The sequence below is a fragment of the Schistocerca gregaria genome, chromosome 9, assembly GCF_023897955.1.
Source record: "Schistocerca gregaria isolate iqSchGreg1 chromosome 9, iqSchGreg1.2, whole genome shotgun sequence".
NCBI lineage: Eukaryota > Metazoa > Arthropoda > Insecta > Orthoptera > Acrididae > Schistocerca > Schistocerca gregaria.
In genome coordinates, this window is record NC_064928.1 from 86210521 (window position 1) to 86230007 (window position 19487).

Here is a 19487-nt window from a genome sequence, read left to right on the forward strand (position 1 = left end):
TATTCCGCAAGACACCGTACGGTGTGTGGCAGTGGCTGCCCTCTACAATTACTAGTCATTTCCTTTCTTGTTCCACTCGCAAATAGAGCGAGAGAAAGACAGCGGTATATAAACTCCCGATAAGTCTTATTAGAGGCTATTTGGGGTTGGAGAATGCCTCGAGAACTTCACCTGCCATATTGTTTAGTGCCCACAGTGAAGTACCGACGACACGCAAACAGTTTACAAACCCAACTCTTTCGGAAATGCTTCCACCCTTGGCCCGGAAGACAGTCATCATACCCTTCTACATGTGAAATACGTTTTTACGATTCCGCATTAAAACAATGACTGCATAGCCCTCCCTCCTCGACACGCTTTGTACAGCCTCCATTCCTAGTGCTACCACCTGCCGTCCGTGAGTGGTTACTCTGTGTTGACGTCGAACACACGCATTAGTCACATTAATGTGACTGCATTGTCTACTACGAGTCTGAAACTACAAAGCAGATCATATCTATTTATTTTTCGTGAAGGCTAAAAACTGACGTAGTAATAAAATTCATTTACACTTACAATGGTAAGAACACCTAATTTTAGAAACGTTACGACAGAGTCACTGGGTTTGTCACCAAAAATCATTCTGACAGTTTCTCCCTGCACCGTTAGTAATGTGTTCAGGTTACATATATACTCCGCAAGACACCGTATGCTGCAAGGTGGAGAGTAATTTCTACCGTTATTAGTCACATCCCTTCCTGTTCCAATCTGAAATACAGCTGGGAAAGAACGATAGTCTATAAGCCGCCGGACGAGCCCTAATTTCTGGTCGTGGTCATTACGCGAAATGTATGCTGGCAGCAGTCGAATCGTTCTGCAGTCAGCTTCAACTGCTGTTTCTCCAAATATTTTTCAACAGTGTTCCTGAAAATCCAGGCGCTCCAATACAAGTTTCCGAAGTATCTCTATAACACCTGCGTGCAGCCGGCCTCTGAGTTGACTCGTCTTCTTTCTTTAATTCGATCTGCTAAGGATCCCAAACACTTCACGAGTACTCAAAGATACGTCGCACTAGAGTTTTACACTGGAGCGCCAGAGGAACTGGTATAGGCAGGCGTATTCAAATACAGATATATCAACAGGCAGAATACGCTGCTGCCTACATAAGACAACAGTTGTCAGTTCGGTTACTGCGGCTGCAATGGCAGGTTACAAGATTTAAGTGAGTTTGAACGTGGTGTTACAAAATGGTTCAAGTGGCTCTGAGCACCGATATTGGACTGTTGATGACTGGAAACATGTTACCTGGTCGGACGAGTCTCTTTCAAAATTTTATTGAGCGGATAGACGAGTAGGGGTACGGAGATAACCTCGTGAATCCATGGAGCAGGGGACTGTTCAAGTTGGTGGAGGCTCCGTGGGGCGTGTGCAGCTGGAGTGATATGGGACCTTTGATACGTGTAGATACGACCTTTAACAGGTGACACGTACGTCAGCATCCTGTTTGACCACCTGCATCCATTCATGTCCACTGTGCATTCCGACAGCTTCCAGCAGGACAATGCGACACCACGTCGAGAATTGCTACAGAGTGGCTCCAGGAGTCTTTCGAGTTTAAAAACTTCCGCTGGGCACGAAATTTCCCAGACAGGAAGATTACTGACCATATCTGGGATGACTTCCAACGTGCTGTTCAGAAGAGATTTCCACCTCCTTTGGATTTATGGAGTCTGCAGGTGTCAATTCCCTCCAGCCTACTTCTGACATTAGTCGAGTCTATTGCATGCCGTGTGGCGGCACTTCTGCGTGTTCGCGGGGGCCTTACACGATATTACGCACGTGCACCAGTTTTTTGGGTGTCCAGTGTATATGGGATCCCCTTTACAGATGAACCACACATCTACGGCGCGTACTACTGCAACCTACATCCTTCTGAATCTGCTTAGTGTAGTCATCTCTTGGTCTCCCTCTACGATTTTTACCCTCCACGCTGCCCTCAAATACTGAACTGGTGATCCTTTAATGCCTCGGAACATGTCCTACCAATCGATCCTTTCTTCTGGTCAAGTTGTGCCACAAACTTCTCTTCACTTCAATCCTGTTCAATACTTCCTCATTAGTTATGTGATCTACCCATCTAATCTTCAGCAAGCTTCTGTAGCACCACATTTCGAAAGCTTCTATTCTCTTCTTGTCCAAACTATTAATCGTCCATGTTTCACTTCCATAGATGGCTACACTCCATACAAATACATTCAGAAACAACTTCCTGACACTTAAACCTATTCTCGATGACAACAAATTTCTCTTCTTCAGAAATACTTTCCTTGCCATTGCCAGTCTACATTTGATATCCTCTCTACTTCGACCGTCACCAGTTATTTTGCTCCCAAAATTAGGATATGAGACACTTTAACTGTCTCATATCCTAATCTAATTCCCTCAGCATCGCCCGACTTAATTCGACTACATTCCATTATCCTAATTTTATTTTTGTTGATGTTCATCTTATAACCTACTTTCAAGACACTATCCATTCCGTTCAACTGCTCTTCCAAGTCCTTTGCGGTCTCTGACAGAATTACAATGTCATCGGCGAACCTCAAAGTTTTTATTTCTTCTCCATTGATTTCAATACCTACTCCAAATTTTTCCTTTGTTTCCTTTACTGCTTGCTCAATATACAGATTGAACAACATCGGGGAGAGGCTACAACCCTGTCTCACTCCCTTCCCAACCACTGCTTCCCTTTCATGTCCCTCGACTCTTATAACTGCCATCTGGTTTCTGTACCAATTGTAAATAGCCTTTCGCTCCCTGTATTTTACCCCTGCCACCTTCAGAATTTGAAAGAGAGTATTCCAGTCAACATTGTCAAAAGCTTTCTCTAAGTCTACAAATGCTAGAAACGTAGGTTTGCCTTTCCTTAATCTAGCTTCTAAGATAAGTCGTAGGGTCAGTATTGCCTCACGTGTTCTAACATTTCTACGGAATCCAAACTGATCTTCCCCGAGGTCGGCTTCTACTAGTTTTTCCATTCGTTTGTAAAAAATTCGCGTTAGTATTTTGCAGGTGTGACTTATTAAACTGATAGTTTGGTAATTTTCGCATCTCTCAACAGCTGATTTCTTTGGGATTGGAATTATTACATTCTCTTTGAAGTCTGAGAGTATTTCGCCTGTCCCATACATCTTGCCCGCCAGATGGTAGAGTTTTGTCAGGACTGGCTCTCCCAAGGGTGTCATTAGAGGACAACGTAGTGGGTTCTATTACTTAAGAACACTTTCTCTACACTCTCGCAACAAACCCGACCACAACAATCGCCTGCTCTGTAGCACAGCAGAAATGCAGAGTGGCAGACGCCAAGGCACTGCAGGACATGAGGAGCATCAGCGGCCACAGCACGGAGCCCTGGGGAGCGGCCGGCCGGCGGCGCTCGCATGCTCGTTGCGCGCTGCGGCGCGGCGGAATTCAATGACTGCGCCGTGCTGGGCGCAGATATTCGTCCGCGGCGCGGGCGGCTGCCGTGAATAAAACATCAGCAGCGGCCGGCCCAGGGCATCCATCATCCGGCGGATTTCGCGCCTCCGGCGGAAAACTGTTTCCGCAAAACGCGCGCCTTTGTGCAGCCCCAGCCTCCCGCGCGCTCTAGGATACTATCCCTTTGAATCTCGCTGGCGACTGCACTTCATTCTAAGCTGCCTGGCGCGTTAAAAATTCACTACACAGGACCCCCCAGAGGCGGGCCGTGCAGTCAAAGGCGGCGGCGCGCGCTCCGCAAGCGGAACTTCAGTTTCACGGATTTCCCTCGGCCTGGCGCCCTGTACGACCGTTATCCCCTATTCGTCTTTGCGGGGGTGCAGCCCAGAAGACGCCAGGTGTCGGCTTACACAGCAGACTGGGGCCATTTGAATAGCGCAGAGCTCTCCTCCCCTTCACTTCGCTTTTATTCCACGTTTCATCCTCTGCCGTGAAAAGCGAGCTCCTCTCTCCACTTGCAAAAATTACAAGAGGACTGACCGATTTCCCCTGGCGTGCTCTGCCATCACGCTCTAAGAATCAGACCGTTATTCATGCTGATTTGTTAAATATGAAGAATAGTTTCCAGTAAAAAAAAACCTTTTCTAGTAAAGATGGGAAAATGATAAGGGAAGAAGAACAGATAGTGGGAAGATGTGCGTATTATTTCAAAGACACACTAAGCACCATCGTAGAAGATGAACAGACAGCTGCACAGGAGGAAAGAGTGGAAGTAGAAAATGATGCCAGTGATACAACGAAGACAGCACTACAAGAGGTCTCCCAGGTTTTGGACGTCAAAGAACCATGAAGCCCCTGAGGAAGGCAGCATAACCCCTGAATTAATAAAAACTGGTGGTGAGGTTGTAATAAAGGAACTGCACACATTAATATCACACATATGGGAAACAGAAACTATGCCAGATAACTGTAAAACTGGAATAATAATCACACATATGGGAAACAGAAACTATGCCAGATAACTGTAAAACTGGAATAATAATCCCCTTCTATAAGAAAGTGGACAGAACAGCACGTGAAAACTATAGAGGTATAACACTCTTAAGGACGTCAAACGGGCCGACTTGAAGCAGGAGAGGCATCACAGGACATTTTCATTTTCAGTGTCTATACTTTTACAAATAAATTCATAAAACTTTTGTCAGCAACGCCAGGCAGGATTCAGGATTCACACCCATTGCAGTGGAAGTTCGAAAACTTAACAAAATAAATTTTTTTACGTTCGAAATTTCATAATTTTTTCACTTACTAACGGCTGCATTTGTTGCTATAGGTACACTTTTCTTCATAAGTTACAGAGATTCTTCGATGAATTTTGCACAGCATACATACAATACTGACAGGTGTATGAAACTAGAATTTATTTTATTTATGAAAAAACGAATGATCTGTTATATTTCAAACTTCATGTTTAGAAAAAACACAAATTTTATAGTTAATTACCTAAATTTTTATCACAGATTTTAACAGATCTGGAAAAATCTAGAGTTTAATACACCTTTAAGTATGATTTGTATGCTGTCAAAAATTCATCGAAGAATCTCTCTTACTTATGAAGAAAAGTGTACCTATAGCAACAAATGCTGCCATTAGTAAGTGAAGAAAATGATGAAATTTCACATGTAAAAAAATTACTTCGTTATGTTCTAGAACTTCCACTGCGATGAGTGTGAATTCTGAATCCTTCCTGGTGATGCTGACAAAGTTTTATTAATTTATTTGTAAAAGTATAGACAGTGGAAATTGAAATGTCGTGTGGTGCCACTCCTGCTCCAAGTCGGCCCGTTTCACGTCCTACCCCCCCTTAAGCACAGCTTATAGGATCATCACAAGTATATTAAACGAAAGGATACAGAAGTGCACAGAAGGCATACTAGGTGAATATCAGTGTGGCTCTCGACCAGACAGAGGAACAACTATAAAATAATGCAAAAGTTGTATGAATATGATACACATCTGCTTTTCCTATTCATCGACTTAAACATGCCTTTGGCAGCATAAACCGGTAAGAACTACACAGAGTACTGGAAGTTGGTACACGTGCTAAACTAATAAAACTTATCAAAAAAGGTTCAAAAGGCTCTGACCACTATGGGACTTACCATCTGAGGTCATCAGTCGCCTAGAACTTAGAACTAATTAAACCTAACTAACCTAAGGACATCACACATATCCATGCCCGAGGCAGGATTCGAACCTGCGACCGTAGCGGTCGCTCGGCTCCAGACTGTAGCGCACAGAACCGCTCGGACACACCGACCGGCTGGGAGGGAAGGAAGGGGGGGGGGGGGGGGGGAAAGAGTGCACGCCTAGCGCCGCTGGGAAGCTTGCTGCACAGTCCGGAGAAAGGGAAACAATGGAATCTAATGAATTTCTATAACTACGTTTAAGAAAACACGAATGGTGGACAACAATGGACAATGTCGCAAGCATCATTACGTGACATGAAAAACGGCAAGTATGCCTTTTACATCAGCAGCCTTCAGGAGTGGTCTGATGCGGTCCTCCACGACGTCCTCCACTGTGCCGACCTCTTCCTCTCAGAGAGCCAGTGGCACCTTACGTCCTCAATTATTTGTTGGATATTTTCCAATCACTGTTTTTCCGTACAGTTTTGACCCTCCATAGCCCCCCTTCTTCCACGGAACTTATTCCCTGATATGTTATTCCTATGGAAATAGAAGAGAATGTAGATGAAGACGAAATGGAAGATACGATACTGCGTGAAGAGTTTGACAGAGCACTGAAAGACCTGAGTCGAAACAAGGCCACGGGAGTAGACAACATTCCATTAGAACTACTGACGGCCTTCGGAGAGCTAACAAAACGCTACTATATGGCGAGCAAGATGTATGAGACAGGCGAAGTACCCTCAGACTTCAAGAAGAATATAATAATTCCAATCCCAAGAGAGTCACAGCTGCAAAATACTAACGCGAATTCTTTACAGACGAATGGAAAAACTGGTAGAAGCCGACCTCGGGGAAGATCAGTTTGGATTCCGTAGAAAAGTTGGAGCACTTGAAGCAATACCGACCTTACGACTTATCTTAGAAGAAAAATTAAGGAAAGGCAAACCTACGTTTCTAGAATTTGTAGACTTAGAGAAAGCTTTTGACAATGTTGACTGGAATACTCTCTTTCAAATTCTGAAGGTGGCATGGGTAAAATACAGGGAGCGAAAGGCTATTTAAAATTTGTACAGAAACCAGATTGCAGTTCTAAGAGTCGAGGGGCATGAAAGGGAAGCAGTGGTTGGGAAGGGAGTGAGACAGGGTTGTAGCCTCTCCCCGATGCTATTCAATCTGTATATTGAGCAAGCAGTAAAGGAAACAAAAGAAAAATTCGGGGTAGGTATTAAAATCCACGGAGAAGAAATAAAAACTTTGAGGTTCGCCGATAACATTGTAATTCTGTCAGAGACAGCAAAGGACTTGGAAGAGCAGTTGAACGGAATGGACAGTGTCTTGAAAGGAGGATATAAGATGAACATCAACATAAGCAAGATGGTTCCTTTAAAAGGGCACGGGTGATGCTGAGGGAATTTGATTAGGAAATGAGACACTTAAAGTAGTAAAGTAGTTTTGCTATTTGGGGAGCAAAATAACTGATGATGGTCGAAGTAAACAGGATATAAAATGTAGACTCGCAATGGCAAGGAAAGCGTTTCTGAAGAAGAGGAATTTGTTAACTCCGAGTACAGATTTAAGTGTCAGGAAGTCGTTTCTGAAAGTATTTGTATGGAGTGTAACCATGTATGGAAGTGCAACATGGACCATAAATAGTTTGGACAAGAAGAGAATAAGTTTGGACAAGAAGACAATAGAAGCTTTTGAAATGTGGTGCTACAGAAGAATGCTCAAGATTAGATGGGTAGATCACGTAACTAATGAGGAGGTATTGAATAGGATTGGGGAGAAGAGAAGTTTGTGGCACAACTTGACTAGAAGAGGAGATCGATTGGTAGGACATGTTTTGAGGCATCAAGGGATCACAAATATAGTATTGGAGGGCAGCGTGGAGGGTAAAAATCGTACAGGGAGACCAAGAGATGAATACACTAAGCAGATTCAGAAGGATGTAGGCTCTAGTAGGTACTGGGAGATGAAGAAGCTTGCACGGGATAGTGTAGCATGGAGAGCTGCTTCAAACCAGTCTCAGGACTGAAGGCTACAACAACAACAACATCATGCTGTCCCTTCTTCTTGTCAAGTTTTTCTACCCATTCTTATCGTCGTATAATCTGCAGAGAACCTCCTCATTTTCGAAAGGCAAGATGGTTCCTTTAAAAGGGCACGGGCGATTTCCTTACCAATCTTTGACACAGTCCGACCCTGTGCTCCGTTTCTTAATGACCTCAATGTCCACGGGACATTAAACCGAATCTTCTTACACAACAGCCTTCAAAATGGCGTCTGTAACAGTGGCGCGTTCCAAAGCAGAGACCTCTCACTGAGTTTCCTGTGGCGGAAAACTAGAGAATCGCAGATATTCACTGGCGCTTACAGAATGTCTGCGGAGACCATGCAGTGAACAAAAACACGGTGAATCGTTGAACGAGTCGTCTATCATCATCACAGCTAAGTCGCGCAAACCTGTTCGATCTCTTGCGTGCCAGACGGCAGCTTACAGGCGTGACTCTCGCAGTGTTGGAACATGCGGAGACTCTCATTGGAGGTGATCGACGTTCACAGTCAAACACCTCGCTGCTTAACTGTCGATGATGTGGAGGGTACTGATGCAGTAAGGCTTTAGCTCCAACGTTCACCTGTACAGCGGTACCATGCGGCCATATGGGGCCCTCACAGTAAGGTAGACTAAGGCCATCGCACTGAGCGGTGATTACGCTGAAAAATAGCGTTTTGTAGCCAAAAAAAGTGGTGTATTGGAATCTTGGATAAAACCAACCTATTTTCAGAAAAAAATGCATTTCATTGCTTATTGAACGCCCTGTAATTACACACACCATGAACCAACAATCAGAATTATCAGGTCTTCTGTACATTTTTAACTGTAATCAGCACAACAGATACATATTCGTACTTACTTACTTTAAAAGAAATGTATTGTGGTTTTCTGTTCTAATAAAAAGGAGCACACAATTTGTACTTATCCACTGGATTTCCCACCAGATGCAATAATCTTTCTCATTAGCGCATTTAGACTCCTAAGTGCGTCGAATATTTTCTACTAATAATATTTCCTTCCCTTCAGCGTTTGTGGTGTGGACCTCTTGGATACCAGGAGCACCTACGAGGGTTGTCCAGAAAGTAAGTTCCGATCGGTCACGAAATGGAGACCACAGTCAAAACCCGATGAAGCTTTGCACAGGTGTGTTGGGCAGTTTCTCTAGTATGACCGTCGATTGCATCAAGACGCTCTTTTCAGTTGTGAGCGAGTAAAGGTGCCTAGAACAACGATGTCTCCCGGCAAGTAGGAGGGCCCGCTGAGAGGCTTCGACTTAATTTGCCTTAATGAATGCAGCCCACGTAACACAAGTGCCACGCACTTCCTTCTTCACGGTAGTTCTCAGCCTCGCTCTGCAGGGGCAGTGAAGACGCTCCTGCACCCTTTGTTGGATCACCCACAACACAGCCCTAATGGCTCGTCCTGAGTATCATCTCCGTTCACACGAAACGCTGGATACGAAGACAACACTTGGGCGCAGGCTACGCGCTATAGAGCAGTGTAGAGAATTATCGGAAAGCACAGGCGGCTGCCTTCTATGACGACGGTGTTGGAAATTTGGTATAACGCTCTGACAAATGTCTAAGTTGGAGCGGCGAATATGTGGAGAAGTATCTGGAGAGTGTAGCTAACTCTCCTCCAGATTATGCCTTTCATGCAACTCATTTCAACGCCAAAAGGAGACAAGACAGCTGCTAGCACCAAAGCCATTGGTGTTTCACGAAAAGACCGACAACCAGCAGAACACGAGAGGATGCAAATCGATCACGAGTGAATGCCCTTCGCTCGCTCTCACCAGCCGATTACAACAGAGAGAAATCTCGTTTGCTTATGTCTACCCAACACTTTATGCTTTAGAAATATACTTGAGTATTTCTGTGGGTTTTACGGCACCTGTTCATTTTCATAGGCAACCTGTACCATGAGTATGCCACAGAAAGGCTGAAAAAGCATAAACACTCTTTACTGCTTTGGATCACATTGCCAGCCGCTCAGGCCGAGAGGTTCTACGCGCTTCAGTCTGGAACTGCGTTGCTGCTACGGTCGCAGGCTCGAATCCTGCCTCGGGCTTGGATGTGTGTCATGTCCTTAGGTTAGTTAGGATTAAGTAGTTCTAAGACCTCAGATGTTAAGTCCTATAGTGCCTAGAGCCATTTGAACAATTTCGATCACATTCAGATTTCGTCGAATGGCTATGAGCAGTGCCCAGCAAAAATTTTGGCCACACTACAATCCAAAGCGGTGACATCACATTCAATGGGGTTGCAGTTCCACAATGTCGTTAGAGAGGGGCTTGAATCGTTGGGAGAGGGGGGGGGGGAGGAGTATGGTGTCAGATATGCCAAAGGTTCTCAAGAGGGACGTTCCCTTGCACATTGCATTGTAAACTGTCATTTATAATTGGTAAATGAATGTAAAGGAAAGCCCCAACAGAAGGGATGGTTTCATGGTTCCTTTATGCCTCCTGAGGCCTTTATGACTGCTCCTGAGGCCCTTTCGTACCGATTGTGAGTGGTTCTGTGTATCACATGTTCAAATGTTTTCCTATGCCATCCGTAACAAGAAGGTTTGATTTCCACACTGGGCTTCACAGTTCTGACCTGAGTTGGAGAGACATCAAGAGAAGCACTGAGATGGGGTTGAGAAGGTCGTGTGACACGTCCACCTTGTCATTACTTAGAATTATGGCAAATCTGGTGCAAATATGCCCACATTAACCCACTTTACATCTCACATGAACATCTGAACTGTGACCTCTCCTTCGAGTGCGTCTCCACTTTGCTGTTTGAAGCGTCGGAGGGTGCCACACTTTTGCGCCATTATAGAGGGAGATTTTAGGCAGCTTTACGCCAAATTTTAGACTTTCGCACCGCAATGGGAGAAAATGATGGGGTTTCGAAGCAGTGACCCTTTAATTATTTTGCGCAGTGCTGATATCGGTTTTGAAATATTTCGTTTGAGCCATCATAGAACTGATGCTCAGTATAATTTAAGCAAGTTAATCTTGCTCATATCCAAATATTGTTTAGAAGAAAACGAGATGTATTTACTGTAGTTAACTTGCTTTATTAATTTCGTTCAATTCAGAATCAGTGTTTCTTTAAATTAAACAAATTTTTGACAGAGCTCTTGTGTAAATCAACGATGATGGGCCTCTCAACGAGCAAATTTAAACATTAAAGGTTTCCTCTTCATAACTTAACTAGTTTTTTCTCTTAAAAATCACTACCATGTTTTAATATACATAAAAAACAATATACAAGGTGTCCGAAAAGATTATCCCTGGTTACATAAATACATAACTCAGGCTAGAAATAAGATACAAATATTAAACTTGTGTCGAATTGTTTACAACTATCAAAGTTATTTTTTCTGTTTTAGGTTCGCAGTACGTAAGTAGTGGATGAGGTGCAGTGTCCAAGAAGCCATGTCAACCAATCAGGAGAAGGCACAGTGTGATCTATGGTACCATGAGACACGATCACCAGCCACAGTGCAGAGACACTACCAGACAACATTTGGAAGGAATCCGCCTGATATCAAGAGCATTAAAGCCTGGTATGAGAAGTTTAGGAACACAGGGTCGGTTGGTGACCTTCCGAGGTCTGATCCACCAAGAACCTCAGCAGACAGGGTGGAAGCTCTAAGGCAGTCTTTTCTGCGAAGTTCGAAGAAATCGGTGAGCAGGGCCTCACGTGAATTACAGATGCGAAAAAGCTCTCTCCATGAAATTTTACACAAACGTTTATTGTTTCTGCATACAAAGTGCAAATCGTTCAGGCCTTGTTGCCCAATGACAGTACACGTCGATATGACTTTGCGGTCGAAATGCTATCACGTATTCAGGACGATGATGGTTATCTCAGACGAATTGTCTTTTCCGGCGAAGCGACCTTTTTTGTCAGTGGAGTAGTGAATCGCCATAATGTGCGCACTTGGGGTTCACAACCCTCTGGCGAGGTCATGGAGTGCACCAGAGGCAGTCCAAAGGTGAATGTTTGGTGCGCGCTATTGCACGATCGAATTATCGGGCCATTCTTCTTCGCTGAGGCTACCATCACATCTGCAGTGTATCTGGACATGTTGCAACTAAATGCTGTTCCTCAGCTGCTTCAGTATCACCCCGATGTCTTGTTTCAGCAAGACGGTGCACCGCCTCATTGGGGTTTGGACGTCCGTGCCTATCTCGATATGACCTTTCCTGGGCGATGCATTGGTCGTGATGGGCCAACGGTTTGGCCTCCACGCTCTCGTGACATGACCCCATTAGACTTCTTTTTATGGGGTTATGTCAAGGACGAGGTCTACCGAACACGTGTACCAGATCTTCAAACCCTGCGGCAACGGATAACCACAGTCCTTGAATCGATCCCTCCAGTCATGTTGGCTAATGTTTGGACGGAAACTGAATATTGCCTAGATGTGCCACGTGCTACCAAGGGTGCTCATGTGGAAGTTTACTGATGTGTGAAAAAAACTTTGATAGTTTGTAAACAATTAGACACCAGTTTCATATTTGTATCTTACTTCTAGCCTGAGTTATCAATTTATGTAATCAGAGAAAGACTTTTCGGACACCCTGTATATCGCAAATGACAACATTTAAAAGAACATCATTCCTATGATATTTGTATTAATATAGATTTACTGTAATTAACCCAGACTTACCAAATCTGCTTAATTTACAAATAGTGATAACATTAAATTGCTTCTTAAAGAAATTGAACCAATTTTAAATGGATAAAGGTTATGAGTAAATAAACATCACAGACCTCTCAGTGAGCAAATTGAAACAATAACAGTTTCCTGTTTTCAGTGAATACTTTTCTTTTAGATAAGAACCACTATCTTTCACGTATAGAAAATCCACTGCATTCAAAGTATCAATATCTTACATCAGACCCATTGTCAGCTTTTGTATAACTTAGATGATTTACCTAGAAACCAATTTATCCACCCACGGGAAAGTTTTCATCGCTGTGCTCATAGTAACATGGCGAACCGCGCCCGGAATACATGCAAGTCTGAGACATTATGAGAACATTTGGTAGAGGCGATGAGAGGTACATCATGCAGCTTTCTACAGGGCATGCAGTTGGTTGCCTTCGCTAACTCACCTCTATGGCAGTTGCTTGTTTCTCGTGTTGATGGTGATTTTGACGCCTCTGTTGATGCAGAACGATGAGGCGCTCGGGCTGGCTTCGAGGCAGACGAAAGGAGAGCCGCTCTGATAGCGACGACCAATCAGCTACCTGCGACCTCGATGACTCCGATCCATCTCTGAAGCTTGATCTCCCCACGGCACTTGCCGACCCAGTTTTCCACCACACTTCACCATCAACAGCATCGCTACTCAAACCAGCCACCAAAATCTTCCTCTCACTGCACTTATTGTTACCAGGTATAATGACATCGTTTGTGTCCCTATCTCGACCTGTCCTGTTTGGGGGGAGCAAAGACCAGTCTACAGCAACAGGTATTTCAGAGTCCGCAACGTCCGATGAGACAGGTGAACTAACCAAATGCGCAACTACTGTGGTGTTCTGATAGGAACTTCCAATATTGTACCCGTCACTCCTGCAAGGGCTCATTTCATTTTTAGCGCACACGTTATTCGGAAAGTTAATGGTCCCTACAGAGCGTTTCTTTGTGTATTCGTCGTTCCTCCCAGAAGCAACAGTATTTGAGTCCAAACATAGGACGGTTCTTGAAGGGCTGACTGCAGAGTACAATTCTTTATAGGGCTGCCTAGCGAAAAGGTTTGAATTGTGTATTGATAACTGATCAGTTCCCTGTTCTGAACACAAATTATTGTCACTAGAGGTATCCCAGTTTTTATCACTACTGCTACAAGCCAGAGGACTTGATGCCTCGTCAGAGTCCCTATTGTAGAGTTTCTTGTCATCAATCGCATAACCCATATTTACAGTGTCCAATTCACAGCCAACCACCCTCTTATATTGCTCCCCTGACTCAGTACTGCACCCTGGTGATGTGCTCACCACAGAGTTATTGTTCCTATCACTCGCAACTTTCTTGCTCGACACACTCAAACTGTGTAGCAATGCGTCGCACTCAAATGGGAAAATTTCTTGGTATTCCTCTAAGAGGACTTTAGCATACTGCCTGTACTGCATACAACTGTCAGGTGATACAACTTTCGAATCGGCAAAGCAACCGACTGGGTCGTCTGACAACGAATTTACTTTCACGTTTCTTAAGTACCCTTGTGTGCACACAACTCGATGTTTACTGCTGGAATAAAACGAAGTTTCCGTATTGGTAGAGTCTATTTTGTCGAGATTGTTGTCACTCAAATCCTTCTGGCTCACAGAGTCGCCAAAGGAGGCAAGTAGAACAGAGCTTTTCCCTACATTTTTCGTGTCCGTCTCCTTATCTACACCATAGTAAGACTTATCAGTTGATTGTACATCCTCACGTTTTGGGCTTGGAAGATCCATCATTCGCTCAGTGTTGGTACATAACTTATTATCATCATCATACCTAGACTGTTGGGAATCCTTTAAAGCCTTTTTGGTTGCCTCAGGAGATACCACTGTAGCAGCGCGTAATTTCGCAACTATGTCTGATACTTTAATGACTCTACACAGTTCACTGGCTGCTGAGTCTTGAGGAACTGATCCCATTTGTGGTGACGATGGCTTGTGGCTGGGTTTATTGTCGCAGAGAGCAACATTCACATCCGACTTGTTTGTTGACAGGGGCGAGCTTCCACTGGAGCACAAAAAGTCTGAAGGATCTTTCACTGTCAAGATATTTTCTGTCTTTTGGCCTCCTGCCAAAGTCGGAATTTCGATTTCGTAGGCTTTGTTGGACTGAACACGCAGAGCTATGTTTTGAAGCGAATTACTGAGCATTAACGAATAGCTACTAAGTGGAACCTTACCATTCATTATGGTAACACTTGATAAATCATGCAGATTACAGCCATCACATGGGAGAACTCTGGAGCTGCAAGTACATGATGATCTCTCATTTGTTGATGATTCCGACTTCAGAACATTTATGCCCATCTCAAACAGTTGCACTTGTGAAGTGGACTCCGACTTTGAAGCGACAATATTAAGAGGAAGATCAGACTGCACTTTCTGGGCTCCTATCTTTGCAATGCTCAAGTTATTCAGCCTCGTGCATTCACCAGAAACAAAGAATCCTCTGGTTTGAACCTCTATACCAGTTCCTTCAGCATTCTTCGAGTTGGAATTTATATTAGCACGCTGGATGCCCTTTCCGATGTCTGTACCTTGTGCCAGAAGGGCTTTGTAGAGCATCGTTCTTAGGCCATGAGTGGAAGTGTCAATAAGCAAAGTCTCAGTCTTATCAGAAGAGATAGTGTCATTCACCTTGTCCCATTTCACTCTAATTTCGTTGGTTTCTATGGAACATACGTGAGTTTCCTCTCCTGTGGGTGAAAACGGGTTGACACTGCCAAGCTGGTCCATCACAACACTTTTTTCAGCAGGAATATGTGCCTTTAGTGGTAAATCCTCAGACGTAACACTGTCAGTATTGTTTGGTGTGGCAATACCACTAAGTGTTTTCTCGAGCTCACTATTCGTTCGGATAGATGATACACCTTGGAGGTAATTTGCAGTTTTGGTACCAGTCTTGTCTTGATTCCATAGAGATATAATTTTCGGCGGAAAGAGAAGAGAGTTTTCCAAAACACCACTGAGAAGACTTGAGGAAGATTCGTCAGCACAGCTGCTCATCGTTCTTGCATCTCTTTCGCTTTTACCGTTTTTTGGGAAGGCTCCTTCGCCATCGTTTTTGATATGCATTCCGCAGCTCTGAATAACCATTTTATTACCAGCGTCTCGGCGCGTATCTACGCCATTAGTTCGCCTCTCATCGCCGCCTCTTGCGTGCATTGTTTTTCTTCCGATGGATGGTGCTGTCTCTGGAGTGATCAAGTGAGTTTTGGGAGCTGTGTTCAAAGAATCTGTGCTCTGCCAACAGTCCCCAGTGGGCGTGGTACGCAGTTCTGCTGGAGCCACTCGATGAGCCATCTGCTTGCGCCTGTCTCCCTTGCCCTCTCCGGCGTCCCATTTGACCAGTCTGTGCCGCATTTGACGCTCACGACAGGTGTTGCTGACGTCACCACTGCGAGAGTCTGCCGACGTCGTTTCCGATTCGCTGCCACTGCTGAAGCGGTAGCGCCCCCCTCCGGGGGAACCCCCGGCGGCGAGAGCAGCTTCCGGTTCCGGTGGCGGCAGCAGGCGTCGGGGAAGCCCCGGGGGCCGTAGTGGGGGCCGGCGCCACTGGCGGCGTCGCGACGCACCTGCCGGCGGCGCTGCCGCGACAGAAGTGCACACGCAGGCCAGCATCCCGCATCGGCAAGTTCTACACGCACAGCTGGGGCTCCGTAGGTCCTACCGCCAGCTCATGTGACACCTGTGTCCAGTGGTCTCAGTACCATCGACGCTCTTGTTGCACACAGGGCAGCTACAGTTCCTCCATGTATTGTGGAACTGTGACCGACATTACTCGCTCAAACTTGTGAAGCTCTCCACGCGGCGCTAAGAAACCATTCTTGAGCCTTGATTTCCTTTTAGTCACTCGCTTCCCGAGATGGTGAAGCTGGAAGTGTGGGCAGAGAGAACACCTCAGCTCCGTAAATCTCAGAAAACAGCTGAGCAGCTACCAAACAGATTTTGATCCTGGATGGGTACATCTAAAGACTATATCAAGAAATGGAGCTTTACTGTTGATCATCCATAGTATGAATGCAGACAAGAGCTACCACACTCCACTAGCATCAATGTTCTTTACATCAGACATCCTGCACAGAGGAGAATATAACATTCACACCACCCTGGGTACCTTATACAAAGTTTTGGGCACACGGGATAGGGAGACAGAAGTTCCCTACATGTGTTATATTTTTCCAGTCTACTTGTTTATTTTCTGACACGATTGTAAGTCTGTGAATTTGTATTGTACGTTCATCTTCTCGCACATGCAATCGGCGACCATTTTTCTTCAATATGTAAGTAATTCCAATGCACAAAGCTAGCTGATGCCGCAGAGAGCAGGCGCAACTCCTGGCATACTGATCCAGTTTTCTAGCATCGATCAGCGGGCTACGTAACGTTCTCCTACTGCAGTTCTGTAAGACATGCTATGGCCGACCAAACACAGCAGTACATGAGAAAATAACTGCTACAGAAGGAAAAATTTGTTGACGCCTTACGAAAGAAAGTAAAAAACTCTACATCCCACTGCGAAGGTACCCGCAGACTTTAATGTAGTGCCTCTGTGTACTGCTGTGTATATCAGAGAGGCAGATGAAACAAGATTTTGAGATCTTACGTTATATCACTGCTCTCGAAATACATCTGTATGCCTTGCATCGTAGTATATAAAGTTACTGCGATTTTTGTAACCTGAGGTGGGTGCTGACAATCTGATTATATCACATCTTGTCTCTTGCCACGATCAGTAATGTCTGCGAGCCGTGACAAGTGTTCATTTCTGGAACTCCTGGTGTTCTCCATCTCCAGTCAACAGAACAGTGAGAACCAATGGATACTACTCAAGACAAGCCCTCTTCTCTGCTCCACAGTAGAAGCACGAAGGCCGTGTTCAAAGCGCTATAATTGCATCATACACATCTTTCAATGAGAAACTTGTTTCCCTTAAGTTTCGCTTCATCATATGCATGACATTTCTAGGGATAAACATAAAAGGTGATGTTTGGCAGATCTTGCACTTCACTGCAGAGTCAGTCTTGAAAACGTTCTGTATAAAAATGTCGATACCCTGAGACATCCAACTGTTTGGTCGTTCATCCTTTCCAGCTTTCGTGCAGGGAAGTAGGCTCATGAGCTCACATCCAGAACGGCGTGTTCTCACATAAGCTGACGGCAGATCGAAACTGCCTGTACCGTGCGTCAAGCATCGTTGGAATTCCGATACGAGCCAAGCACCCGCCACCTCACACCCTGTGTTTATCGCCGCGTTGCGTGCCGAGCCTCGCCATGTATTTGCAGCCGACGATCGCACCTCGCAGCAATGTGCTTTCACCTCACACAACCCAGCAACACGCTTGTACTAGCAAAGACGACGAAATCCACTCCATTCGTAGGCCGTAAGCCCTCAAGATAACGTCCAAAAGCGAGCTGGAAGTCGTCTTCACAGATTATCCAAGAGCTGTGTTGGATTTTCACATAACTGACACTCAGCAGTCGTCCATAGTCACTTGACAACAGCGCTTATTCGAAGCACAGAATTAATTAGGTTTCTCTCCAAAAATCAGACATTGCCAAGGTTGGTATCACAATTAATTCAATTACCTTCAGATACAGAATGTCCGTCAAAAGAAAAAAAAAACTATGTCCAGCAGTGAATCGAATGCCTTCCAAAGCGAATAATACAGTAAAGTTGGGATTGTTCTTCACAGCCCATCCATGAGTCGCATTTTCACGTCGTCACCGCTTAGAGGTTGTCCATATTTAGTCCAGGACAGGTTCTCGATCGAGGTCCAGAATTAAACTGGTTCTTCTCCAAAGGTCACACGTTGCCGAGGTTGGAGAGCGTCACTGAAGATTACACCAGGATTTACGAGTGCCGACCTCTCGGGGAAAAGAAATCTGCCAGGGAGAAGGACCAGGTAAGTAAGGAGCAGATGCAAATGTATACAAAAATTCTAAACCCAACAGTCCCACAAGGCGTACAACAATATTCTTTAAGACTGCTTTACACGGTAATCTTAGGTGGCTGGTCCAACGCAGGCTATTATCATTTTCAAGGGATAATGTGACACACAAGCTACTAATTACGGGCCTATATTGCTATGCCAATGCGTTGTAGAAATATGGAACATGTTTTACTCTCGTATATTATCAGAGTCCTGGACAACGAAAAATTTCATCCCTAAAAATCAACAAAGATACCGAAAAGTAGAGATATCGCGAAACGCGGCTCGGTATTTTCGTCCTTGAGAACTAGAGCACCTTTTAGACATCGGCGCCCACGTTGGTGCCGTGTTGTTTGACTTCAGCAAGAAACTCGATACAGTTCGGAACTGTCAATCAGTGACCTCAGCGAGTATCGAATCAAACTCGAGACTTCCTCGCAGACAAGACTCAAAAGCCTTTCCCAACGGAACAAGATTTGACGATACAAAGCTAGTTCCAGGAATATACAAAGAAAGTGTTCACGGGGCCGTTACTCTCTGCAATACGAATACACTGGTGTTCACGTCTTAAAAGGCGAAAGCAACGTTCGCATTAAGTCTCGCTTCCAAGCAATGTAACTCGCCAAAACTTGCTCCAAACATAAAGACAAATGTCCAAACATAAAGACAAATGCTACGGTATGGAACAGAATGAAACTGAAAGAAATACGCCAAGAGACGCAGAAATTACACTGCCTTTCAAAGACAGTAACTGCACTTAAGTCAAGGTGATTTATGAAAACTCCTTGTGCATTATAAAAGGCAAGACATATTTCTTAATACAGTAGAGTCTCCATAGTTAGAGTCTCCAATAATACGAGTCTCTTTATTTTAAAAAAAAAAACAAAAGGAAGGAAAAAAAAGTTGCAACGATCTACTTTCTTTCTTTACTGACATGATAAATAACGAAAACATCATTGCAAAAGATGGATAGGGAGAGTACAGCTCAGTTACAAAGCAAACAACAGTGCAATCAACACCGACGATTAGCTCGCTGCCCTGTTGCACGAGCATCTGTTGTCAGTATGGCACGAAATACCCCGACTGCTGCCGGCAGCTACCAATCAAAACTGGGGAGTTC

General features: G+C 44.6%; 1 protein-coding gene across 1 annotated transcript in view; it reads right to left on the bottom strand.

Annotated features, from left to right (window-relative positions):
* The window catches only part of LOC126291444 (uncharacterized), a 381448-nt gene that overhangs the window by 267170 nt on the left and 94791 nt on the right, over positions 1-19487 (bottom strand). The window contains exon 2 of the mRNA XM_049984958.1: positions 12825-18320. Coding sequence (XP_049840915.1) covers positions 12825-16055 — 3231 coding nt within the window. The 5' untranslated portion in view covers positions 16056-18320. The remainder of the gene's footprint in view (positions 1-12824; positions 18321-19487) is intronic.